This window comes from Durio zibethinus, chromosome 1 (genome assembly GCF_047325235.1).
Source record: "Durio zibethinus cultivar Kanyao isolate XHJ-2024 chromosome 1, ASM4732523v1, whole genome shotgun sequence".
In the NCBI taxonomy this organism is placed as follows: Eukaryota; Viridiplantae; Streptophyta; class Magnoliopsida; order Malvales; family Malvaceae; genus Durio; species Durio zibethinus.
Window position 1 is genome coordinate 35,971,502 of NC_143162.1, and position 22,463 is coordinate 35,993,964.

General features: G+C 35.9%; 2 protein-coding genes and 2 pseudogenes across 9 annotated transcripts; all 4 read right to left on the reverse strand.

The window, feature by feature from the left end:
* Positions 1-1,608: 1,608 nt before the first annotated feature.
* LOC111312619 (BRI1 kinase inhibitor 1 pseudogene) lies at positions 1,609-5,128 on the reverse strand (annotated as a pseudogene). The gene has a single exon (XR_016346128.1). The product of XR_016346128.1 is annotated as a BRI1 kinase inhibitor 1 pseudogene (transcript).
* Positions 5,129-5,257: 129 nt separating this feature from the next.
* On the reverse strand, positions 5,258-11,064 carry LOC111312618 (putative protein phosphatase 2C 12). Of its 4 annotated transcripts, none has more exons than XM_022913054.2 (10): positions 10,794-11,064; positions 10,120-10,412; positions 9,627-9,828; positions 8,301-8,454; positions 8,156-8,219; positions 7,320-7,427; positions 6,741-6,866; positions 6,364-6,599; positions 5,985-6,187; positions 5,258-5,650 (listed from the first exon to the last, which is right to left on the reverse strand). In XM_022913054.2, the coding sequence occupies exons 2-10, from the start codon at positions 10,315-10,317 to the stop codon at positions 5,598-5,600; spliced, it is 1,344 nt and encodes a 447-aa protein (XP_022768789.1). In that variant the 5' UTR covers positions 10,318-10,412; positions 10,794-11,064; the 3' UTR covers positions 5,258-5,597. The 4 variants fall into 4 exon arrangements, with proteins under 4 accessions (XP_022768789.1, XP_022768791.1, XP_022768790.1 ...); XM_022913056.2 differs by having other exon boundaries at positions 9,627-9,798; positions 10,794-11,058; XM_022913055.2 differs by having other exon boundaries at positions 5,258-5,887; positions 10,794-11,058.
* Positions 11,065-11,435: 371 nt separating this feature from the next.
* LOC111312622 (B3 domain-containing protein At5g42700-like) lies at positions 11,436-15,378 on the reverse strand (annotated as a pseudogene). Its single transcript, XR_016330262.1, has 6 exons — positions 15,324-15,378; positions 14,655-14,723; positions 14,432-14,613; positions 13,263-13,468; positions 12,191-12,892; positions 11,436-11,899 (listed from the first exon to the last, which is right to left on the reverse strand). The product of XR_016330262.1 is annotated as a B3 domain-containing protein At5g42700-like (transcript).
* A 1,437-nt stretch (positions 15,379-16,815) lies between these two features.
* LOC111312621 (uncharacterized) lies at positions 16,816-20,470 on the reverse strand. 3 transcript variants are annotated; one of them, XM_022913061.2, is made up of 7 exons: positions 20,143-20,470; positions 19,732-19,789; positions 19,433-19,504; positions 19,280-19,315; positions 18,737-18,976; positions 18,511-18,652; positions 16,816-17,648 (listed from the first exon to the last, which is right to left on the reverse strand). In XM_022913061.2, the coding sequence occupies exons 1-7, from the start codon at positions 20,328-20,330 to the stop codon at positions 17,155-17,157; spliced, it is 1,230 nt and encodes a 409-aa protein (XP_022768796.2). In that variant the 5' UTR covers positions 20,331-20,470; the 3' UTR covers positions 16,816-17,154. The 3 variants fall into 3 exon arrangements, with proteins under 3 accessions (XP_022768796.2, XP_022768795.2, XP_089623691.1); XM_022913060.2 differs by having other exon boundaries at positions 19,424-19,504; XM_089767565.1 differs by lacking the exon at positions 20,143-20,470 and having other exon boundaries at positions 19,280-19,337; positions 19,424-19,504.
* Between the last annotated feature and the right edge of the window lie 1,993 nt (positions 20,471-22,463).

The window sequence follows — 22,463 nt, forward strand, 5'->3', positions numbered from 1 at the left end:
TCATATAAATTTATTGTCATCTATCAATTATTATGATCTTATCATTATTTTTCTTCTCATATATATATATATATATAAAATAAAAGGAGTTCCAGATATGATATGAACTAAACATTTTTTCTCTTGAAGCTTCCTCAAATTTTACTGTACATTTTTTTCTTTTTTAATCCCTTAAATACCTTATAGACTTAAGTAGTGGAGTACATCCCGAAAAATCAATTTTGACATCGTGCTTTCTTGCTCCAAGTTCAATCTTTCCCTCATTCAACTACCGGATCATTGCCCTTCACCTAGCACCAAAAAATACCATCAACAATAGACAATCTGAATTTGTTCTATTTCTATTTTTTTTCTTTTATTGTCTGTTTTCTTCAACTTTGTTTTCAGGAAAAGAAGCTTAATTGCATGGAATAGAAATGCATAGTATAATAATTATACACTGGCTTTGGCACATCATGATTGATTCTTGAGCCCTTTTCGTGGGGTTTTTTTTTTTTTTTTTTTGAGAAAAGGAATTCCCAGGTAGTCAATTCCATGATTTCAGATAATCATCCTGTATCTAAAATCTAAGCCATATAATATTAGACAATAAGTTTAACTTGTTTCACCAATGCATGGTCAAAGAAAGTTGGTTAGTTAGAAATAATCGAATATTTGGTTTATAAGATATAAATTCGATTTTTATTGTCAATAAATTTCTTAGATAGATAATCTGTCAATTTAATATAATTTTTTTAAAAACCTACGGTCTCTTCCCTTACTTTCAATTTTTTTCAAAAAAAAAAAAACATCAATGCGTCCATGTGGTAAAGTCATGCACAAATACTCCTCCCCTGGAAGATCTGCTATTTAGCCCCCCTTCTTTGTTTCTGCTTTTATAGACTCTGTAGCTTCGGCGTGGTTATGCTAATTAAAAAAAGTAGGAAAAGCCCTTCCATTTCCATATATCAGGAAATATATCAGAAAGATGACCCTGGAAAAGAGAAAAAGGGAATTCAGTCAATTGCAGCCATCATCACAATCTATCATCGTCCTCATCATTTTCATGGTTTTTAATAGCACTCAAATGAATCATGTCTTTGATATTAAGCTCCAACATTGTTGACATAGCATATGCAAAATGTTGTAGTACTTGGTACTCTTGTGAAATTTTGAAGCTGTCAAGTCAAGAGTGTTCCACAGCTCTTTTGAAACTCCGGTTGATACCATTTCTTTTTATGGCACCTAAGACTAGAAATGGTTTTTGTTCCCTTTCGATTGCCTTTTCTTGTAGGGACTGAAGATTAAAAAGTTACTGCGCTCTTTTTAGCTTTTCTCCCTTCCCCTACTTGCAGCAGAAACTAACTTTGCCTTCTCCTGTGGGCTCTTATAACCACTGTTTGATTCATGGCAAAATGCTAAAGAAAGAAAATTTTCAAGGAAAATGAACCAATGAAAAATGATAAGTTTGGTCTTTGGTGACGATGTATTCATCTTTTTAATTGCTGAAAAAATTTGTGACTCTCGGAACTACTTTTTTGTAAAACTAAGGGGTAGTTGGATATAAAAAAAAAAAAGAAAAAAAAATCTCACTGAAATTCTCTACTAAAAAATATTAAGAAATTCAATACATTAATATAAATGCCATCTCATATTTAACATACTGGAATTGAACAACTTTCATTGTTAATTTAATGCAATCATGTGAACAGATTTTTGAATCCTCAAAATCTTTGACATTCAAAATCTTACTTGTCACCAGAGTATGACATACTCTGCAACTAAAGGTAAGAAAATTCAGAACCAGTTTTTCATTTTAACATGTAGAAATTTATTAAAGCAATCTTCATTTTTTTTGTCAAACTAATGTCATAATCCTTTGTACGTACCATTTATACACAGAAAAATATAACTTATAAAAGTTGAATAAATATGAAAAATAATCAAAATTTGGCCTAGCATTCAAGTTTGTCTTCCCCTCTAATGGAATTCTTGCAATGAGCAATTGCAGCTTGAATTGCAGCCTGCAACTCTTCCATGGTGCTGTCACTGGTTGAAGAAGGAAAACCTGTGGTTGCAACAAGAAGACCACTATTTGTAGGAGATGTTCTCATCGAAGCAGGAGCTGAATATTCTCCTCTCCTTCCTCTCAACTCTTGCTTTTTGTTTCTCAAACTTAAATTACCTGAAAATGAATAAGACTGCCTGTGGGGATGGAGATTTTCTCTCCTTCCTCTGAAAAACAACAATGGCCGAACCATCCTCACGTACCTCTTTAACACATGACTTACGTCGAATCTCGTCTTTGTCTTGTGCTTCTCTTTTTCTTCTGTTTCTCTAATGTCGACACGCCCTTTTTGCCATCTAGTTAAACCAAATAAGGAGAAAGACTTGGACTTGTTCCTTCCTATTGCTTCAATGTTGTGGCTTTGATGATGACGGTTGCCAACTCTGTCATGGTTTTTGTTGCTGCTGCTTCTGATATTGCTGTCGCTTTTGCTGCTATAATTGCCGCTAGTTTTATCAGGTTTTGGGTCGTCTAATAACTCTCTTATGGGAAGGGTAAAGCTGTCCAACGAATTAGTAGAGGAACGTGGAGATACTGGGAGGTGAGAAAGGAGGTGGAGAGGGAGCAAGTGACCATGAAAGAAAATGTCATCTGCTGGAGACAAATCAATTGCGATTGAAGGGGGGATTTTGGTTTTGCTATCAGGGACTATATTGGAGGAAGAGTGGAGAGAGATTGTGAAGGAGAATTCATGAGAAGGAGATGAGGATGCTGAAGGAGGTGAAGCAGGGGATATTGATGACTGTTGCTTATCGGCTGACCCTTCTTTTGTTTCATGTTTTAACTTGCCTTCTTGATGCTTCCTGTCTACAACTTTCTCTCTGCTCTTTTGCTGCTGATAAGTTTCCATGATTGTAATTAAGCTCCCTCCAAAGGCTAACAAGATCTGATTCAGTATCTGAAAAAAAATTCTCTTTTTTTCCTACCTTGGGTTGGTTTGTTTATGTATTACCAAAACTTTTTGTGAAAGAATGGGGGGATAAGGAGATTAGGAGGCAGTGGGGAGAGAGAGAGAGAGAGAGAGAGAGGGAGGGAGGGAGACTGTTGTCAAACTGGAGTTGGGTTTAACGTGTCTTTTGCACAAAATGCGACATATATTTGGTTACTTTTTTGCATTATTCTTCAATAGAGAGAAAGGGTGTGGTGGCCATTGGGGCACTATGGAGATGAGATGATACATTTAGCAGTCTGTGTCAAAAGGGTTGGTGGGTCCTTTTCAAATCCAGCACCTTCTGAAACTGCTGATCAAAAGAAATTAGATCACAAACATCCAAATTTGCCCACAACAGGCAGATGGAATGGCTTTATTCTTTGGGTATATGTCTTTCTATGTGACTAGTTCTGCCAATAAGAGGGCCTAGCGGCAAAAAGAAAAAGTGAGTCATGTTCATATACACACGGAAAGATGTGCATTCATTTCAAGAGGCATCTTAGAAAGTTGGGATTGGAATATATAACCAAACACTTATATCCTTTCACTGTTACCGGGAATAACCTATCTTCTCTTTTTGCACGCAAGTTAAATTTTTTTCATTTTAGAGTTAAGACTTCATTTAGTTTATTGTTTTCGTTTGAAACGTTGTTTCAACAATGCTATCTTGGCAAGGAAATTATGTCATTCAAAGAATTGGTCTAAGGCTCTATCTCTGAGCTAAGGATTTATGCCCCGTGGAGTAAAATCTTTTTCAAGTCTTTAATGTTTAAAGTCCAAGTCTACTGCCATTGTTCAACTAATTTGAAATTCACATTCTTTTCCCTTTCTTATATCATATTCATATGTATTTTATACAAATTTTCTCTTTGAATGGACCCGATTTAACACAACATTTTCAAGATTTTAAGCTGATTTTGATCATTATCATTTTGGCTTACCAAAAAATTGAGATGGGACTGGCGTCATAATCCTTCATTGGAAACATTTTCTGTAATCCTTTGAAGAATTTGGATAGACAGACAGTGTGGAAATGATTTCATTGTTTGTTGGGGCAGAGATGACGACCCCACCATTGATGTTTCATCATGAACTCAACAGGAATGACTGAGGCTTTAGCTATGACAGGCAAATTGCAAAAACAAGCAGCGTTGGTGCAAAGGGTTTTATTCATCAGTCAATTTAAGAATATAGACAAGGAAGAAGAACAACCATGCGCAGATAGGTCTACACTTGATCTCGTGACAAGAATTTTGAAGCGTCCGATTAAGATCAGAGGGTGTTGAATGTGGTGAAATCAGAAAGATGGATTGTGCGTGTGAAGGTAGGGGGGTGGGGATTGGAATGGAACACGGACAGTTAGGTGAGATGGTAGACCCACACACACGTGTACAAAGTGGCCTTCCAGCATACTAGTGTCCATGGAAGAATTTTGTTCATTTAGTTAAGGTCAACATCTCAATCATGTCGGCATTATTCTTCGCCACTCAAAATCTTGTTCTATTTCTCTAAAGATAAGAAGGGAAGGGGGAGAAGAAAAACAGGACATAAAACAAAGATTTCACCTTCAAAACCCATATAAGATCCTTTAGGTTGGGAAGCTCTCCCTTTTTCCAGTGGCCACTCAATATCTCAAATACTTTCTCTTCCAAAGACAGAAACAGTCAACAATCTCCTACTCTCTCCCTTCTCCATGCCCTATGGTTTTTATGAATCTTATTATCAAACAAACCTTGCAACCAACGTTAGAAATCATATCATATGATCCATTGGATGTTTTCTCTAACCAAAGCTTTGTTCTGAAAACTCCCTATTCATTTACGTATCTCTGTTTTACTTTCATTTGCTTTTCTGCCTTCTCTTGTTTTTGCTTATAAATTTCGTTGTTGGTTTCTAAATTCTAATGTGAATAACGAGGGAAGAAATTGGAAACTTGCCTTCTTAACGAACTTGAATGGGTGCGGAGAGGGGGCGTGGAAAGCGAGTTCACATGTATCTTGAGTAGAGTCAACATCTTCCAGCCAAGCGGTTGCCTACTCGTCCCCACAGCAATGCTGGTCTCAACTGTGGTACATGAACACATGACGCCACTCCCGTGCTCAACGTATCTATCCTCACACACGGCAAGATCCAGCTACTAGGTATCGGTATCATAAAAGATTAAGATATGTACACAAACTAAGCGTGTGTATTTATGGCAAAACAATTAACAGTTAATGATTAACCAACCATAGCTAATTAAAATAAATATATCAAAACAGTGGAGAATGAAATTGAAATTAAAACAGAATTGAACGTTTTGCTTAAAAAATCATGGAATTGCAAATTTTTCCATTCCAAAGATTTCCTTCCCACTTGTCAAAGGAAGGAATAAATATCAATGATACATGAACAAATTTCGTTAAGCAAGCTAATCACGCAAGTTTCTCCTAACTTTGGACAAATGTGTTTGAGTACTCATCAAACTCCCTATATATTATAACATTACACTTAAGTCCACTGCCATTTAAAGTTAGCTCTATGAATTGGAGCGACTGGTATACAATGGGATAAGCACGGAAAAAACAGTTACCTCTGAAGCATGCCACCATGCACTGCCGAGACTGTGAAACCTTCAGCCTATCTTTTCTTTCTCCATTTACACTCAAGGTAAAACACAAGTCTTCTCACTCCTGAAGCCAGAAAACAGAAATCTAAACACACATTTCAACTCTAATCTTCTGACTTGGAGTATAGATCCAAATGGACCAGAATGCTTGATGACCCCCAATAAGAAATTGAAGGAAGTTACTATAGTGAGAATGCACCATCGTCCCCATTTATAACCACCTCCAAAACAATTATTAGTGCCCACAAAATGCAACAGTAAATGGAGAGGTCTAGCTAATCACTTTCACTACTATGTCTATCTGAAAACAGGAAAAACAAGAAAAATAATCAAGGGTCTTTAGTAACATACATTTGCAATGAAGAAAGAGAGAGGGAACGAGGAAGTTCATTCATTACCTCCTGATGGTCTTTTCCCTTCCATGGCTTCCTTTTTCTCCTGGCAACTAGAGCAAAGGAAAGGACCATCCCAAGGACGCAACTTTACTGAATTAGATGAGCCAGCATGAATTGAAATACCCTCTCCAGGTTTCATCTCTAATTGACAGACTGCACACATGAACAGCTTAAACATGTTGCAAAGTGGATATTTTGTATCCAACCTGCATTTAAAAGAAGTGTTCCTCATGAGATAAAACTGCAAACTACTTTACCTTTCCTCATTCTATGCCCCATAGAATGGATAGAAATGACAGATATAAGGGTTTGATACTTGATCGGAAAATCAGAAGTACAAATTTCATAATTCAACAAATAGAGGATCCTAATAAGCACAAACCTTTCCGAAAGCATAGCAGATCCCTCCTCAAATAATTCCTCCACCACATCAGGCTCCATGTATTCTTTATCAACATGGGAAGATGATTCAGAAGGCTTCTTACGAAACATGGCCCTGAACATACCTTTTACTGGCTTCTTTGGTGGTGGCAAAGGAGCTGCCGGTTTCTCTTGTGGTAAGATATCAACAACAATGCAGGTTGTATCATCTCGAAGACCCTTTGCCTGTACTGCTTCCTGCTCATTGGAGACCAAGGAGTCAGAAGACATATAAAGAAAGGCAACTGATCTAATATATTGCAAAGCCAGTAAAGCATAGTGCTCCCAGCAGCAACATTTGAAGAGCATGCTATAGACAAAAGTAATTCAGGAGAGTACTTTCACAATCTGTGCAGCTGCTGCATCTGGTGGCATTCCGCGACAACAATCAAGAGCAACTTCAGCCGATAAAGCATCCCAAACACCATCACTAGAGATAATCATCCTACCACCAGCAGTAGACAACTGCAGAAAATTAAGTAGGTAAAATAAACTATTAATAACAATAACAATCTAAGAAAAGGTTTTCTAATTTTAGAAAAAAACACTAGCATGGTCAAACACCAAAGAAAACTGTTAAGGGAAAAAAGTGAGAGAAAAACTCAAATGTAAAAGAAATTCAAAGTGTTAGTCTAGGGCACATGAGGATATGAAATTAATGGCTCTACCATGTCCTTCAACTATTATGAATTCAGATATTGGTCCCAAGTTCAAGGAAGTCCATTACAGCCAAGGAAATATCCAATTTCTTATCACAGTTGCATAAGGAAAAAAATAAATAAATTAACAACATGGTCTGAAAGGAAATGTACAAAAAGCAATATTTAAGTGCAAAAGTTACATCAAGAAATCAAGACAAACCAACTAACAGATAACAGATATCAAATAGAGTTTGCGGGTAGATTATGAAAGACAAACCTTTACTTGCTTTACATATGGAACAGGAACAATGAACTCCCCAACATCCACATCACCAATGGATCTCGAAAGGCACAAGCCTCCAGGCCAACATCTCAAAGGACCGATCTATAAAATAACTTTATCATTAGGTTACCTGCTTTGATCTGCACAATCAATACAGTTTTTTCCTTGACAGCATAATAAAGATACTGAAATTCTCCATGGAGAACAAATTATCATCTTTTACAAGCATATCAACATCATGTTTTTTAAATCTGCATCTAAACAAGATAGATACAGAAAAAGTTGTTGCGAATTACAATTGTTACAGCTATAAATGGTACGTTTTACAAAGGGTTCCTCTAGTTCCAGTTCAGTCATCATGGCCAGCATTGAAGACATGATTAGATGCAAATTGGAGGTTATAGTGACATTGTGAAGTTTCAACCAACAGCAGATTTTGCCACAATTGGAGCATCACCCATGAAATTTCTTGTTAATCGTTGTATTTCTGCTTTGTTTGCATTGCACTGCCCTTAGCAGTTGTGTGACATCTATAGCAGGTTTATCATGCTTCTTTGAATAAATGAAATTACGAGCTATAAAAAAAGATTCACATCAATTATCAAATAAGTTTTAATGGCTTTCTGCTCATAGAGTCATGTAATGTCTGGAACTAGCTTCTAGATTGTGTTTTCCAAGTATTTTGGTTGTACATCCGTTCACATCAATATATCTCAAGGGTGTTAAATTTTCACTGCTGGAAAGAAAAAGCTAAGGCCTATGAATCTGGAGAAAATTTGTGAAAGCACTCAAAAACAACAAAATGCATAATTGTATGGAAGAGGAGATACCTCTGTACCACCACCAGTATTTAACCGACCAACCTCACCCCCACATGCAGTGATCCGTTCCCTCCTAATAAGATGAAAAAAAAAAGTCCTCAATCTAAGGGGCAACTTTTAAAATCCAGCAAACACTACAACAACAACAACTTACTCCTCTACATTGCATTCAAGCCTATGATCAGCTGACAAGTAATATATTCCACCTTCAGCTGATTCAAATATACAACGAGAATCACCAACAGAAGCAACTGTTATAACCCATCCTTCTATTATCACAAAGGTTACAGTTGTACCTGACGTTCGTGCTGGAAAGAAAACCATAACACATATATCAAATACTAAACATGTAGGAGAAAACCCACGAAGAAGTTATCACCAAAAAATTAAAAGAAAAAAAATACAATAACAACAAACTAAGCCTTATACTGGGGTCAGCTGTATAAAAGGCCAAAAAAAGGAATCATGTTAGGTTGTAGTTTTGAATCTTCTAATGCCACTCATTTCTATCAATTAAAAGAGAAAAAAATCTACTTAAAAAAAATCTACAGAAAAAAATTAACTCTTCAGGTCGTAGTTTTAAGAAGATCTTTTTTTTTTAATTAAAAGAAATATCTACTTAAAAATATGTTTTCTCTTCTTTATCCAAATTCCCACCCAATGGGTGGAAGAAATTAGTAGATTATGTATATGTATATGCTCGAGTAAAGTCATCATAAATAAGTAGAGGGGGAAAATAATTAATTGATGAAAGTGCCCGGTGTGTGTCTGTTGGTCTATGCAGTAAAGTATCGAGCTGGACACTGACTGGTAGTGCCAAGTTTGATAATATCTAGATCAATTTCAAGATGAAATCTCAAGAACTATATGTTAACTACTGAGAAAATAGTCATAAACTAAAGATATTCCATAACAAGATCATACGAATATTGAACAAGCTGATCTATAGATAAATATCTGCTAATCTGCTACTCTCTGTTCATTGTACAAGGGAAGGCACTACCGCTCCTGGATAGTATCCATAACAAAACAGCCACCCCACTTACCACCTGAGTAACCACAAATAGTGCAAATCATCTATCACAAAACAATACCCATCAACTTCTAAACCGCAACTCTTCCTACATATAAGCACGTTTTCTCCAATGAGATTCTTAATGATAAATCAGTTAAACTCCATATCCTACATGGACATAACAGAAAGCAAAAGGCAGCATCAAAAAAATGATAGAGAGAAAATAAAACCGTTGGTTGAGTGAAATATGATACAATCTAACTCCACATAGATACAAGGATATGTGCAACCATAGAAGAATGCATAAATTTGCATAAATAGTAACAACCACTCCAAACGTATGTGCACAATTCTAATAAAATCAAAATTTATATCTAGACAACTACTCCTTTCTTGTCCAAAGGTTATCCTATAAAACGTATGCTATATACAGATATGTTTACATAAAACCAAAACAACGCATACCTCTCTCTTGGAAATCTTTATCTGTTTTAACAAAGCCTGCAACCAAAGCCCTTGGAAGGGCAGCAACCCATTCGTCTCTATTAAGATCTGTTGGAATAGCATTTAGAACATTATTAAGGAGATTCTCCTTAGTGTAAATAGCAGCAGCAGACCCGTTGTGTCCATCAAAGAGCTGCAGCAAAAAGGGTTTAGCAAGACCAACCTATAAACGGAAAAAAGTAAAAAACAATAAAGAACATCAAGGATGCATCAATTTAAAAAAATGACCTTTCCAAGGATTTACAAAAGCAAATATATGATTACAACTATATTTGGGCGAAACCAAACAAATTGTACTAAATCATAACACCAATATACCACATAGACAAAAGTTTGTAAACCTTTATATTCTGGTGATGCAAATTACAGGTTTTGTTGGTGAATTATGCGACTCCCACTTAATATTATATGATTACCACTGATTCAGTTAGCATGAGAGACAGAAAATTCATACCCCGAAAACTGAGAATGTGGTGACTCCATCTCCCATTGCTCTTTGGCATTCTGTTTTAAGCAACGTAAAGTCTTCGCCTTTCTTGCTCTGGCTTGCTTGTCCGTGTACAATCTCTGGATTTTCGATCTTTTCGCTTGCTAATTCTCGTTTCAGTAGAACCGACAGCGGCATGGTTTGATGTTCGCCTCTCGACGACATTGTTCCAAATTTCCAAATCCAAACAACACAACCAGTAACTAAACTCCTCCTAAAATAATGCCTCTAACTCTCCATGAATTACACTAAAAAAAATCCTGAAAGATACACGATGCATATTTATAATCAAATCTCATCGCAAAATAATCGAAATAAAAAATTGAATCAATCCATGATCATCTATTTCATATATATTCAAGAGATTAAACGGCAATGGCTAGGGCAGTTACAGCAAAAAAACATAGATATATTGGACAAAAAATTAGAAAATCTAATTTATATAAAATTTCAACGATCAGATTTTACATCAAAACAAAAACTAAATAAAAACATAAAAAAGAATCACCGAGTCAATAAGGCATTATAAATATTCCTACAAATCTGTTAATCACAACAGAAAAAAGCACCAAATCTCGATGTAAAAAAGAAAAATGAAATGAGAAAAGGAAACTTAAAGGAAAAGAGAAAGAGAAAATTACAGTGCGAAGAAAGAGAAGGGAAGGAGGAGGAGGAAGAGAAATCGGTTGATAGCAGCGGAATGGAGATTACGCGGGAGGAGAATGAGAAGAAGACGCGATGAATTAAATTAGTCGTAGCGATCGAGAAATTCGGATCCCGGCGTCCTGCGGAAATTCCATTCTTTTGTTGAATTGAAAAGTTCTATTTTTTTTAGGAAGAAAGAAAGGAAAACAACAGTGCTCCTTTTACAATGCGGAAACGAAGCAGCTTTCTTTTTTTTTTTTTTTTTTTGGCCTTTTAATATCTGACATGGCAAAACGGCGCGCTCGTATTAACTCGGCTGCACCCAAAGAAAAAAAAAACCGTTTTGAAGCCGTTGTGTCTAGTTTTGACCCATCGACCTTTGTGCAGCGGGCGATTTTTGGACCGTCCGATTATCGATGAATAAGTATCAAAAGTGGACTTTGGCCCCAAAGGGGATATATTCGTGGGCCACACGTTTACCCATTTTCCCTCTTCTAAAATGGAGCCGATCGCTGGCAATTTGATTTTTATTTTTTTATTAAGAGTACTAATTTAATTAAGAGAGGGCTGGCGCCGGTTAAGACGAGTCGTAGACGCATGATAGCGAAAATGATGAACAGACTAAGTCAATTCGTCCATTTTCCAGCTCCCAAGTAACGCATGCAAAAATAATTATAACTAAACAAAAATTGCAATTGCGCCGGTTCATGTCACGTAGTTGTGAACTTGGTGTGGGCCAGTCAGAGCTTACAGCCCATGGGCCAACTTAATTTAGGCACCAATTTTTCTCTGTCTTTGCCAACCTAACCCTTTGACCTCCATCTGGACGAAGCGCAAAATTCTCGGCACCAGTTTATCCCTCTAATTAACAATCTAATCATCCCAACCAATCCCACTCGCAGATACCCCTGTGCTTCTAAAACTACGTTGTCGGACTCGGCGTGAGAAAGAAACGAGGATGATACAATATTTCTTTCTTGCTATTGTTTTGGATTGCAGTCCAAGCTGGTAAGGCTGGAATGGAAAGAGAAGGGGGCGAGCTTTCGCTTTTGTTTGCCCACCAATTTGTACATGCAATAAACAACAACACGAGCTAGCTCACCTACAAACACAAAATTTAAAAATAAATAAATAAATGAGATGTGATTGCTTTGCTCCTAAAGTTTTTCCAAAATCTAGGAAAACAAAGAAAAAAAATAGTGATGTGGGAATGCTTTGTATCAGTGAGAAACCTCCCAACAAATATTAATTATGGCTGCCTGAATGTCTAAATATTACAACATATGGAAAACATAACCAGAAATGTTATTAATACTTGTTGGGGCAGGCCTTGGGTATTAAGTAAATCTATGAACAAAAGCAACTACTTTCTCAACCATATGGTTTGACCAACCTTAAAAGGCAAAATCATGGCAGTTCTATTGAACCTGTTTACCTGCAACAAGTGAATCCAATGTTGATTAGTTGTAAAGAAATAAGAGTAGGAGCATAGAATTGGAATGCTTCAAAGGAGATGGCAAAACAATGGAGCATAGAATTGGAATTCACAGCACTGAATGAGTCATCAGCATATTCTTGTTCCAGCTTGACTTACCATCTCTTTGGTAAACAAGTTCAGTTGAAGTTTGAAATGGAAGTTTTAATTAACCCCAGTTTCCGGCCCAAGAAAAAGATAATGCAAACCATTTGCTATACTTAAAATGTCAATAGAGTGAGAGACAAGGTGAAGGTCTCATTCCTAAAGACTTTAGAGGCCGTGGCTGGAGTGCTTCAAGTAGGTCCCAATCTAAGAAGAATAACAAAGTATGCAACAAATTGTACATTTTGCAAGTTATATGAAAAAGATGTTGATGCCACAATGGATGTCTTTATCAAAATTCTATTGCAAGTACTCTAATTCGATAACAATTGATAGCAATCATTACCTAACATAGCATTAATAAAGCTCACAAGATTAAGAAATATCAATGATTATCGAACTTTAGCAGGTATTCAACCAAAATGATTACTCAAACTGACTCTTCTGGTATGGCTCCAACATCCAAATTGTTTGAGCTTATAGCCTGTTACTTTGTTCAGAACCTTTCATCCTTACCTAGAAACAAAAAAGAAAAAGTGAGCATGACTCCTTGAAACCATTGAAGCATAACCATATACAATTTCTCTCACTGCAATAATTCCCTGGAGAAGCTCATTCACATAGACAAAAGGTGGGCTTACAAATATAGAACAAAAAAATATGATTCTTTTTATGTTGTTTGAAAGGAACGATGGAACTGGTAATGGGTTATCAAACACAGTACACATCCACAAACATTTTATTGGAGATGACTTTATTTTCAAACCAATATGAAAGCCAACAACAACAGAAAGGGATAGTCTACAGTAAACATAACCATATTTCAAAGAAAAAGAGAAATCAATGAAAAAATATCAGATTAACAAGAATGTTTAAGTTGAATCACCTTAAATTCTGTAGGTCGAACTAACTGAAAACCGATTGCGTCCCCATCTACCAACTCATGAGCAACCGCAAACCCTTCCATCCACCATTAAGTCCTGTTTTTCTAGCCAAATATATGGTTGGATGCTCATGGCCTTCTTTATCTATCTAAGTCATAGCATCATCACGCCTTTGAAAATTTCTCTTGCTGAACTGGACTGGAAGGCCCTGTCCTCGTATTTCACAAAACAGTACGTACGACCATTACTTCGGTGATAAATTAACACAATCCTTAATATGAAAAGGAAAATTCTAAATTATTAAGACCATCTGATGAATGCCATGTGAAACCTAAATTATATGATAAGCTCAAGTCTTGTTCTTTTATTCATTCTAACATAACAAACCAATCAGTTTTTTTTTTTTTTTTTGTGGTGAAACCTGCAAAGATCATCACTAACAGCAGCTATCATCCATCTCAAATCCTATGTGATAATCACAAACCAAATCAACAAAGCTGACTACTGACCTTAAGTACAGATATAAAAAAAAAACTTTTTCAAAATTCCTATTTCCAATCAATACCACATGATTTCCTCGACTAGCCTAGGACTCTTATTATGTTCCAAAATATAATAGGAGATGAGTTTTAGAACAATGGGATCAGCAATGAGATTATTAAAGTTTACACTCTATTAGCCATTATGGATAACTGAAATAAGAAGTGAAAAATGAAAACACATCTTCCATGATCATGCCTTTAGCCCAATAAGTATTAAAATAACACAAATGAAAGACATAATTCTAGTACTGGACTTAAGAAGCAGTTCATAAGAGAAAAAAGATACTAGCAAACAAATGCAACCTACCAAATTTTGATACATATATAATATATTCTCTAAGCTAAATTATCAACAAGTTAATGTATTTGTTTATATAATTTCGGCATAAAGAACAGGCAAGTTCTACCACAAACATATTGTTTTCAAAATCCAATTTTGCGGGACAAGAACTAAGATCTAACTGAGTCCCAAGTATTGGAATGTAGAGGAGGGGAGAAAGACCAAGCTTCTTTCAAAAACATGAGTCACCATAAATCTATGACGCTGCTATCTAGTTATCATACCTAGAGAGAATTAACAACAACGACAGCAAGAAGCAAATAAGCCATGGATTAATTAATAGACAAACCAGCCAAAATCCACCAGTAACATGTGATTGAAGCATCGACTTCATGAAGACAGGAAAATCAGGCTCTAAACTAGATTCCAGTTTTTCTGCTTTCTCCAAAGCCTCTGCCCTGGCCTCATCCGAAGCATATACCCGGTTAGACAAATCCCTATTCTTAGATATCCTACATTTACCAAAAACATCTTCACATCATTAACTTCAATACTAAACCTTAAAAACCAACTAAAATCAAACATTACAAAAACTCTGAACCAATATTTCTTCTGGGTATCATCACTTTTTTCACAAGAACCTAATAAAAAGGAAAAAACTACAATAAATGCCAATTTTTTTAGCTTTAACTAAAACCATTGAACAGATTTAACGAAACCACACACTTCTTTGTAAGCAGGGGCGGGTTTGTTACTGACACGACCCGATCTCCTAACAACCAATTGTTTTCCGACCGTCCGAGGTTTCACCTGTTTTTTCTGTGATTTGGGGAATAAATAAACTTACCAAGGTAAGCTTCAGACTAATACAAGAGATTCAACAAAACGGAGGGGGTTTAAAGATGGGGTACGAAGAGCTTGAGAAAGCAGTGGAAGATTGAGAGCTTCCATTCTTATCTTCTTTTCTTCGACTCGTTTTCGGTGGCATTCCTCTTACGACTACTCCTTGGCTACCACCATTTTTGTCGAGAATCAAATACAAAAACGTTGGCTAATGGAGACTGGTGCAGTGACTAAAAACTAACCCATTCGACCGTTGGGTTCCCACTCATTTTTATCTTAAATGGTCAATCAAATTCAAAATCAAATTTTGAAATGAATGATTGTTTTGACAATTTCATCCTTTTCTTTTTTCTTCTCACATTTTTATCTATTTATAAGTTATAACAATATTTAACTACCTTCTTCAAGGAATAAAATAACATACACGGACATATCCAAATGAACTATAGACATTCTACTTCTGCTATAAACACATTACTTAGGAGCATCGAATATTAATGAAGGTTAGATTGACAATTTATGGTTCATTTTTAGCATCTATACACGATATAAACACTTAATTAAACTACTGAAAACTCATCATCTAAACTGTATTAATTTTGATACAAATGAACTTTTAAGTATTTCATCATGATACATTTGATCATTTCGAATTGCAAGGTAAACATTGTAAATCAATGGTACTTATTCATTAACACAACAAAGTAAAACAGTTTCTTATTGAGGCCATCACCAGCTATTGCTCGATACAAGAGTTGTACACAGAATGAACAGCAACAAAACATAGGTTCCTCTCAGCATTTTATCACATACTTCTTCACATCAAGTTTAGTATCCGTTCTTCTAAGCCACCTTTCAAGCTTCTAGGTCTGTAATCCAACTCCACTTAGGCCTTGTCATAAGTTCATGCCCATTGATGTCTTAAAACATGCACAGTCCGCTCAAATTAGAACATAGGGATCTTGTAAAATGGCTATGCAACTATGAATATGAAGAGCAAAGACGAAATATAGGAAAAATATTGAATTTTAACAGATTTGGAGAGCATGGGGATTGAAATATGGATATGTAAACGAAATATGAAGACCAGAACTGGAAGCAATAGAGCAGAGCATACCGGGGGACTAATGAAAGGAAGCTTTCGTGTAATTCGTGCAAAAAGAACAGAAACCCATCCATAAACTTCGATAACTACAAGAGGGATGTTGAAATTAGGCCTAGCAGTTCCAGTGATAATATCAGCTATATCAAAAGCATGCCTGAATGATGCATTATCTCCAGTAAGTAAATATCTTTCCCCAGGTCGACCCTTTTCCATAGCTGCAATATGACCCTCAACTATATCATCAACATGACTAAAAGAAACCTATCATTTCCATAGCCTATGTAACCAGGTAATCGCCAATTAAACCGTTCAATTAGCTGAAAAGTTGACCTTTTACTAAACGACATGTCCAGTACACGTCCAGCACACATGAAAATAGAGGAGTTATCGAGTGAGAAGTGAAATTTGATTTTAGCATACAGGGAAGAATCTAGAAGGGGCGGGCACCCAGGGTTCGACGAGGGCAGCAGCGTGGAAGATGACATCGCAGCCGGAACAGTCATCTTGAAGGGATGGGTAGTCGATGACGTCGCCGTATACGAGTTCTAGTGAGGCGCCATTGGCGGGTGAAGGTTACTGATGCGCCGTACCAAGGCGCAGACCGAGTGACCACGGCTCATCAGAGCATGACACAGCGCTAGTTTCTGGTATCTTTCATATTTTCTCGCTTTCAAGTCGAATATCGCGAGGTTACATTATTTACGTGTATGTTACATAAAACCACAGTTTGATCGTAGATGAGGAACCTACGAGTTTTTGGATTCAGATTTATTAGATATCACGGATTATTGTATGAATATTTTCATTATAACGGTGATGATTCTGACAGACTCCACACGAAGTTGGTGCTTTTCTAGTAAAGTCGCTATACATTTTACGTTAGAACAGAGGTCTATCTGCTCATATCATGGCAGTATCCTCTTATTGTCCAACAAGACAGGAAATTAGAAATCACATATTGCCATCCCTACTTATCACCCCTTTTTTGTTCCTTTGAGTTTCATTGTGCTATGGCCCAGATTGCAAAGCATTCCCTCCACCATCGAACTCTTCAAGCCAGAAAAAGAGAACGGATTCTGCAAATTCACGAACAAGCCTCTGCTAAAAGTAGTCCGCACGGTATGTCATAGTCTGGATCGACGAATGCATTTGATTGGATTGAAATGGGAATTTCGCCGTGGAGATGTATATGGGCGTCTGCTTGAGGAATCTGATGACTTTATATCCCAACCTTCAACGTTCTTGGGAACGCAGACATCAAAAAGGATTTGACCAAGCACCCCATGAAGATTAATGCTTGGTGGGTGAGGCAAATGGATCAAACCTTCTTTGTGTTGATCTTGCACAGACCCAAAATCTCTACCTTCATAATATTCTATTGAACTAGGCAAGAGGAAATCATCACTTTGCACCAGAGGAGTTCCCTGAAAGCTCTGGATTGGGCTTAAGGTTGTCTTGCTGATATTGGAGATTGGCTCAGAGATTTCATCCTGTGCCCCGCCTGATCCCATTCGTTCACCCTCAAGTTGTTGAATTCTTCGGGAATATAAGGCAGCTGCCTTACCAAGAAGCTCGGTCACAGCAGCCTTGTAATCAATTGGATAATGCCGATAATGACCTGTAAAGACCATTAAAATTGACAAAAGTCGAATACATCAACGCTATTGACTGAATAAGCTTTCAGAATTGGCCATGTTTAATTACAAGAAATTAAAAATACTGCAGCAAACGAAATAATTATATTTTGGGGATTTATTTTATTACTTCTATATATTTTAAGGACTCCATAAATTATATATCTAGATATTTTAAGGACTCCATAAATTATATATCTAGATATATTAAAGTTAGTTATCTAAGTCATCTATATTAATTTTGCTACCAAGCAGTACACGGTAGTCTATAAATACCCAGTTATTTTCAAATCAAGGAGCTTTGACTATTTAAAAACTGTTCTAGGCTTTAAATTTCTCTATTCTTTATGTCTTCTCCTTCTCTCTTTAATCATCCTGTTGTCTCATTTTTGTTTTTATGTCAATTTTCTCTACTGCTGCATCAGCTCAGTTTATGTTTAAGAAATAAATATACGACCTTCGTTTATGCATGCAAATAACATGGGCCTACACCAGAAAATGTTTCTTTCAAATGTATAACATAAAAGATGTAATCCTTTTCTTGTTAAAGCATTTTGGTAAAAAGAAAAAAGACACAGCAAATGCCAATGCTATCTGGATTTGTATAAGCAAAAACAAGATGCTTCATAACGTTTACTGAAACAGGAAAAGATGATGGCTACAGCATGTGATGCATGCCTGAAAATGAATGAATGACTAGAAATATTAGTTGTAAGGCCCCCACTGTCCCACCCCTTTTTGTCAGTTTCGATACATTGTCACTGCACTACCAAACCCTGATTAACACTTCATATATGGTAAGACCATATTTTAATAAAGCAACTTCTCGTAAGTCTAGAAACTGACCTAAATGAGGAGAACCATTCCACTTCACAAGTTTTACATCACCCCCAAGTTGTTGTATTCTTTGAGCAAAATTGCAGATAATTTGACAAGGAGCAAGATCATCAGTTTCAGAGCATAATATGAGATATGGGCCCCTCATCCTCTGCAAAAGATTGGTAATGAGTAAACTGTAAATATAAAAAAAAGGAAGTAATAACTTGAATAACAAAATTTACGGTACACTTACAACAGAAGCATATAGAGTCTGCCAATACTCAGCACGATGAGATTCAAACCTGCTAAGGAAGAGAGTATCAAGACCAGATGCAATGCCATTTGCTATCCACGATGCTATTCTCGGTGGATGAGACATTTTAAGAACTGTTGGGTTAACAACAAATCGGGCACCCAAATCACTGGTAAAATCCACTGGACTAGAATCAAAGATATGGCCCGAAAAACACTCCTTCACCAATTGGAGGTCATCCTTCAACAAAAGTAAAAGAAGATTTACTAGACAAGTAGAACTTAAATGTCTGTGAAAATGTTAATAAACCATATAGATTATTACTCCAGGAAAACATTTTTCCCAAAATGCCATTATACCAACAATAAGTTGATTTTTATGTCATATGGGAAAAGAGAAACAACAATTTCCAGGATCAATGTGGTAATAGCTTCATTAACAATGAAACTTATGCTTTATCTATTTAGAAATCATAAAAATGAAAAAGAATGATTATAATAGCATGATTTAAAAAGTTATTATCTTGACAGAGAGATAACATACTGGATTTATTTGCACTTCACACAATCCCTCAATCATCTGCAGCAGAGAAATCATAAAGCTATATCATCACAGAAACAAATGGAAATAAGTATTTTAACATACAAGGTGAAAAAATTGGGGTTTTAAAAGTTTTGAAAGAATTTCCTGAAGAACCTTGTACATGCAGGCCTTAGGACCACCAGAAAAAGATGCAAAGACCACAGGGCATGGACTAATCTTTAGCTCCTGCATACAACCAAAAAGAGAAAAAAACCCACTCAATGTACAAAAGTATAAAATTTCAAACTACAGGATTACTAAAGAGATTGAGATTGAAAATTGGAAAAATTTGAGAGCATTTACAGAGAATTCCTCTTTCCATCAGAGGGTATTCCCCAATCTAGAATCTAACAACCCTTGAAACACTTGAGCAAGATTTCAGACATCAAAATCGATATCGTGTTCAGTATTACCTCAACAAGTTCCTTAAGAAGATCAAGCGCTAGAGCTGCAGCCTTCTCAGGGAAGAACCTGCACAGATTACAAACATCAAAATCCCAGCCCAAAGTCAGTCAGCCTTAAGCAGATGCACATCAAATTTCAGTCCGAAAGTATCAATCAAAGGCGTTTGAGAATATGCAACAATTATAACCAACACCCCTCAATTTCATATATCATAAGATTTACATAACCTATTCCTTTTTAATCAGGTATGTAAAATCATCATAGAAATTCCAGATCAAGCATTAGAAAGAAAGGGTCAATGACTCTAATTCGCACGATCAAGAAAAAACCCAATTTACAGAACTTTGAAATCAAGTATTACAGTAAGTCAAAAGCATCCACCAACCAAACATAAATAAATATTAGCTTAAAGCCCATACATGTTTAAGAACTCTGAGTGGCAAACAAGAGAATCCCAACCCAAAGAAGCGTAAAGTTGAACATAGTTCTTCAAGTGCTTCTCTTGACTCGACATCCAAGCAAACACTGCAACTATCCCTCCTCCACCTTTCCTTCTTTCCACCCTTTCCTTTCTCCCCCAATAATATCTCCCCCCAAATCCCCACATTCTCTCTTCCTTTACCACTTCCACTCGAATTTCCAAGCAATAATTAAACTTCTTTCTCTTGGTCCGTACACTTAAAAGAAAAAAAGGAAGAAATTGCAGAGAATTCTGATTCAATCCATGGGGCGAAAATGAAATAAATTAATTCCGCAAGTGTGATTATTTTCAGCCTTTTATAGGCATAGAGATGGGGGATGGACTTTCCATTCGGAGTTGTGAACGAACATCATACTGGATTTCCTGAGATCGTTTATACCATTCAATTCTTGCAACCGCTTGGTTGTCTCTGCACGTACAAGATGACGGAAATACCCGCATTCGTTCTGTCGTGTCGTTTAATAAATGGATGAGTAGTGTATGTGTGATTTTCAAAGTCAAGTCTTCGTCATCTTCGGCGCATGCAAATGTGAAGCGGTCGACCGTAGAAGAACGACTCCACCTTTTCTTTTTTTCCGTCTTTAAATTTTCCTCTATATTTTTGGAATTTTTTTCTTTTTTTCTAAAAATTTTGAAGGGTGGAGGGTTGTTTGCATTAATGTTGTCGTTATCTTATGAAGTAAAGTTGTAGCATTGGAATTGACGTGGCGAAGAACACATTATCTCTAACACTAACTTTTGTTCATTTTTATATTCTCAGTGCATCACATTTATAATTAATAATTATTTTAACCTACACTTCAAAAAATATATAAATTATTTTGCATCATATTTATAATTAATAATTATTTTAACCTACGCTTCATAAAATATATAAATTATTTTAATCTATATTATTTTAAATTTAAGATATTTTATTTATTCGAGATCAATACGTTTAATTTTTTTAAGTTATATATATTTAAATATTTATATTTTTATATTTATATTTATGAAACCAGTATCAAACACATATAATAATCAAGTGATAACTGCATTATCATTCAGGAATTTGTTCCCTTATTTAAAATTGAAAAATGAGGATTAGGTGTTTCACTTTTTGACACAGTGGCCACAAAAGCCTTAAAGAAGATATTAATGTTTGGGTTCGAACCAAGCCTCTCACTCTCCCTTTTCATGTAATAGGGCATTGTCCTCTTTTGAAATTAAAAAAAAAAAAATTAGTACACATGAAAGTTAAACTGAACCTAAAAAAAGCTTATGATAAGTTTGAATAGGGTTTCATTAAGAAGGTGTTTACCTTTTTCAATCTACCAAAGTCCTGGATTTTTTTGGATTATGAGTTGTGTCTCATTTTCATCTATTTTCATTTTAAAGAATGGAGGAATGTTGAAAAAATTCAAGCCTTCCAAAGGTTTGCGATAAGAGGATCTTTTGTCCTCTTACCTCTTTAGTTTGTGCATGGAATTTTTAAGTATAAAAATTCTTGAAGTTATGGAAGATCGTAAATGATAGCTTACTAAAAGTTTGTGAAATGGTCCTACACTATCTCATGTTATATTTGCGGATGACATTATTCTTCTAGGCAGAGCAAAAGGAAAAATTGCCAAATCTATGCATGAGGTACTCATGAGATTTTGTGGTGAGTCTAGACGACCATCAATCTGAAAATATCAAGAGTTTTCTTTTCTGCCAATACTGAACAATACTGCAAAAGGGATATTACTAGCCTTTTGGGCATTAACAAAATTCTTGATCTCAGAAGATACCTGGATTTTCCTATCCATGAAAGGCAAGTTAGTAAGAATGATTATGCTTTCATTGTCAACCAGGTCAAAACAAAGTTAGCTGGTTGGAAGGTAAATCTGCTTTCTCTTGCAGAATGAATGGTACTGATCAAGTCGACTATGGAAAGCATCATCGATTATTATATGCAATGTAGAGCCTTTATAATAAGCATTTCAAATGAGTTGGACATAGTTAATATGGATTTTCTATATGGGAAAACAGAGATAAGAAGAGATTGCACTTATTTAACTAGAGCGATGTGACTAAAAAAAAATGAAAGTGGACTGGGTTTGAGGGAGACTCAAGCTCAAAATCAAGCACAGTTAGCTAAGATGGTTTGGAGATTTCTTCATCAAAAAGATGTTTTTTGTGGGTTAAAATGTTAAAAGGGAAGTATCTTAAAAAAAAATAGCATTATGAGAAAAGCTTTTAAAGTGTTGACTACGTGGAAACCATGAGATGGGCAGGTCT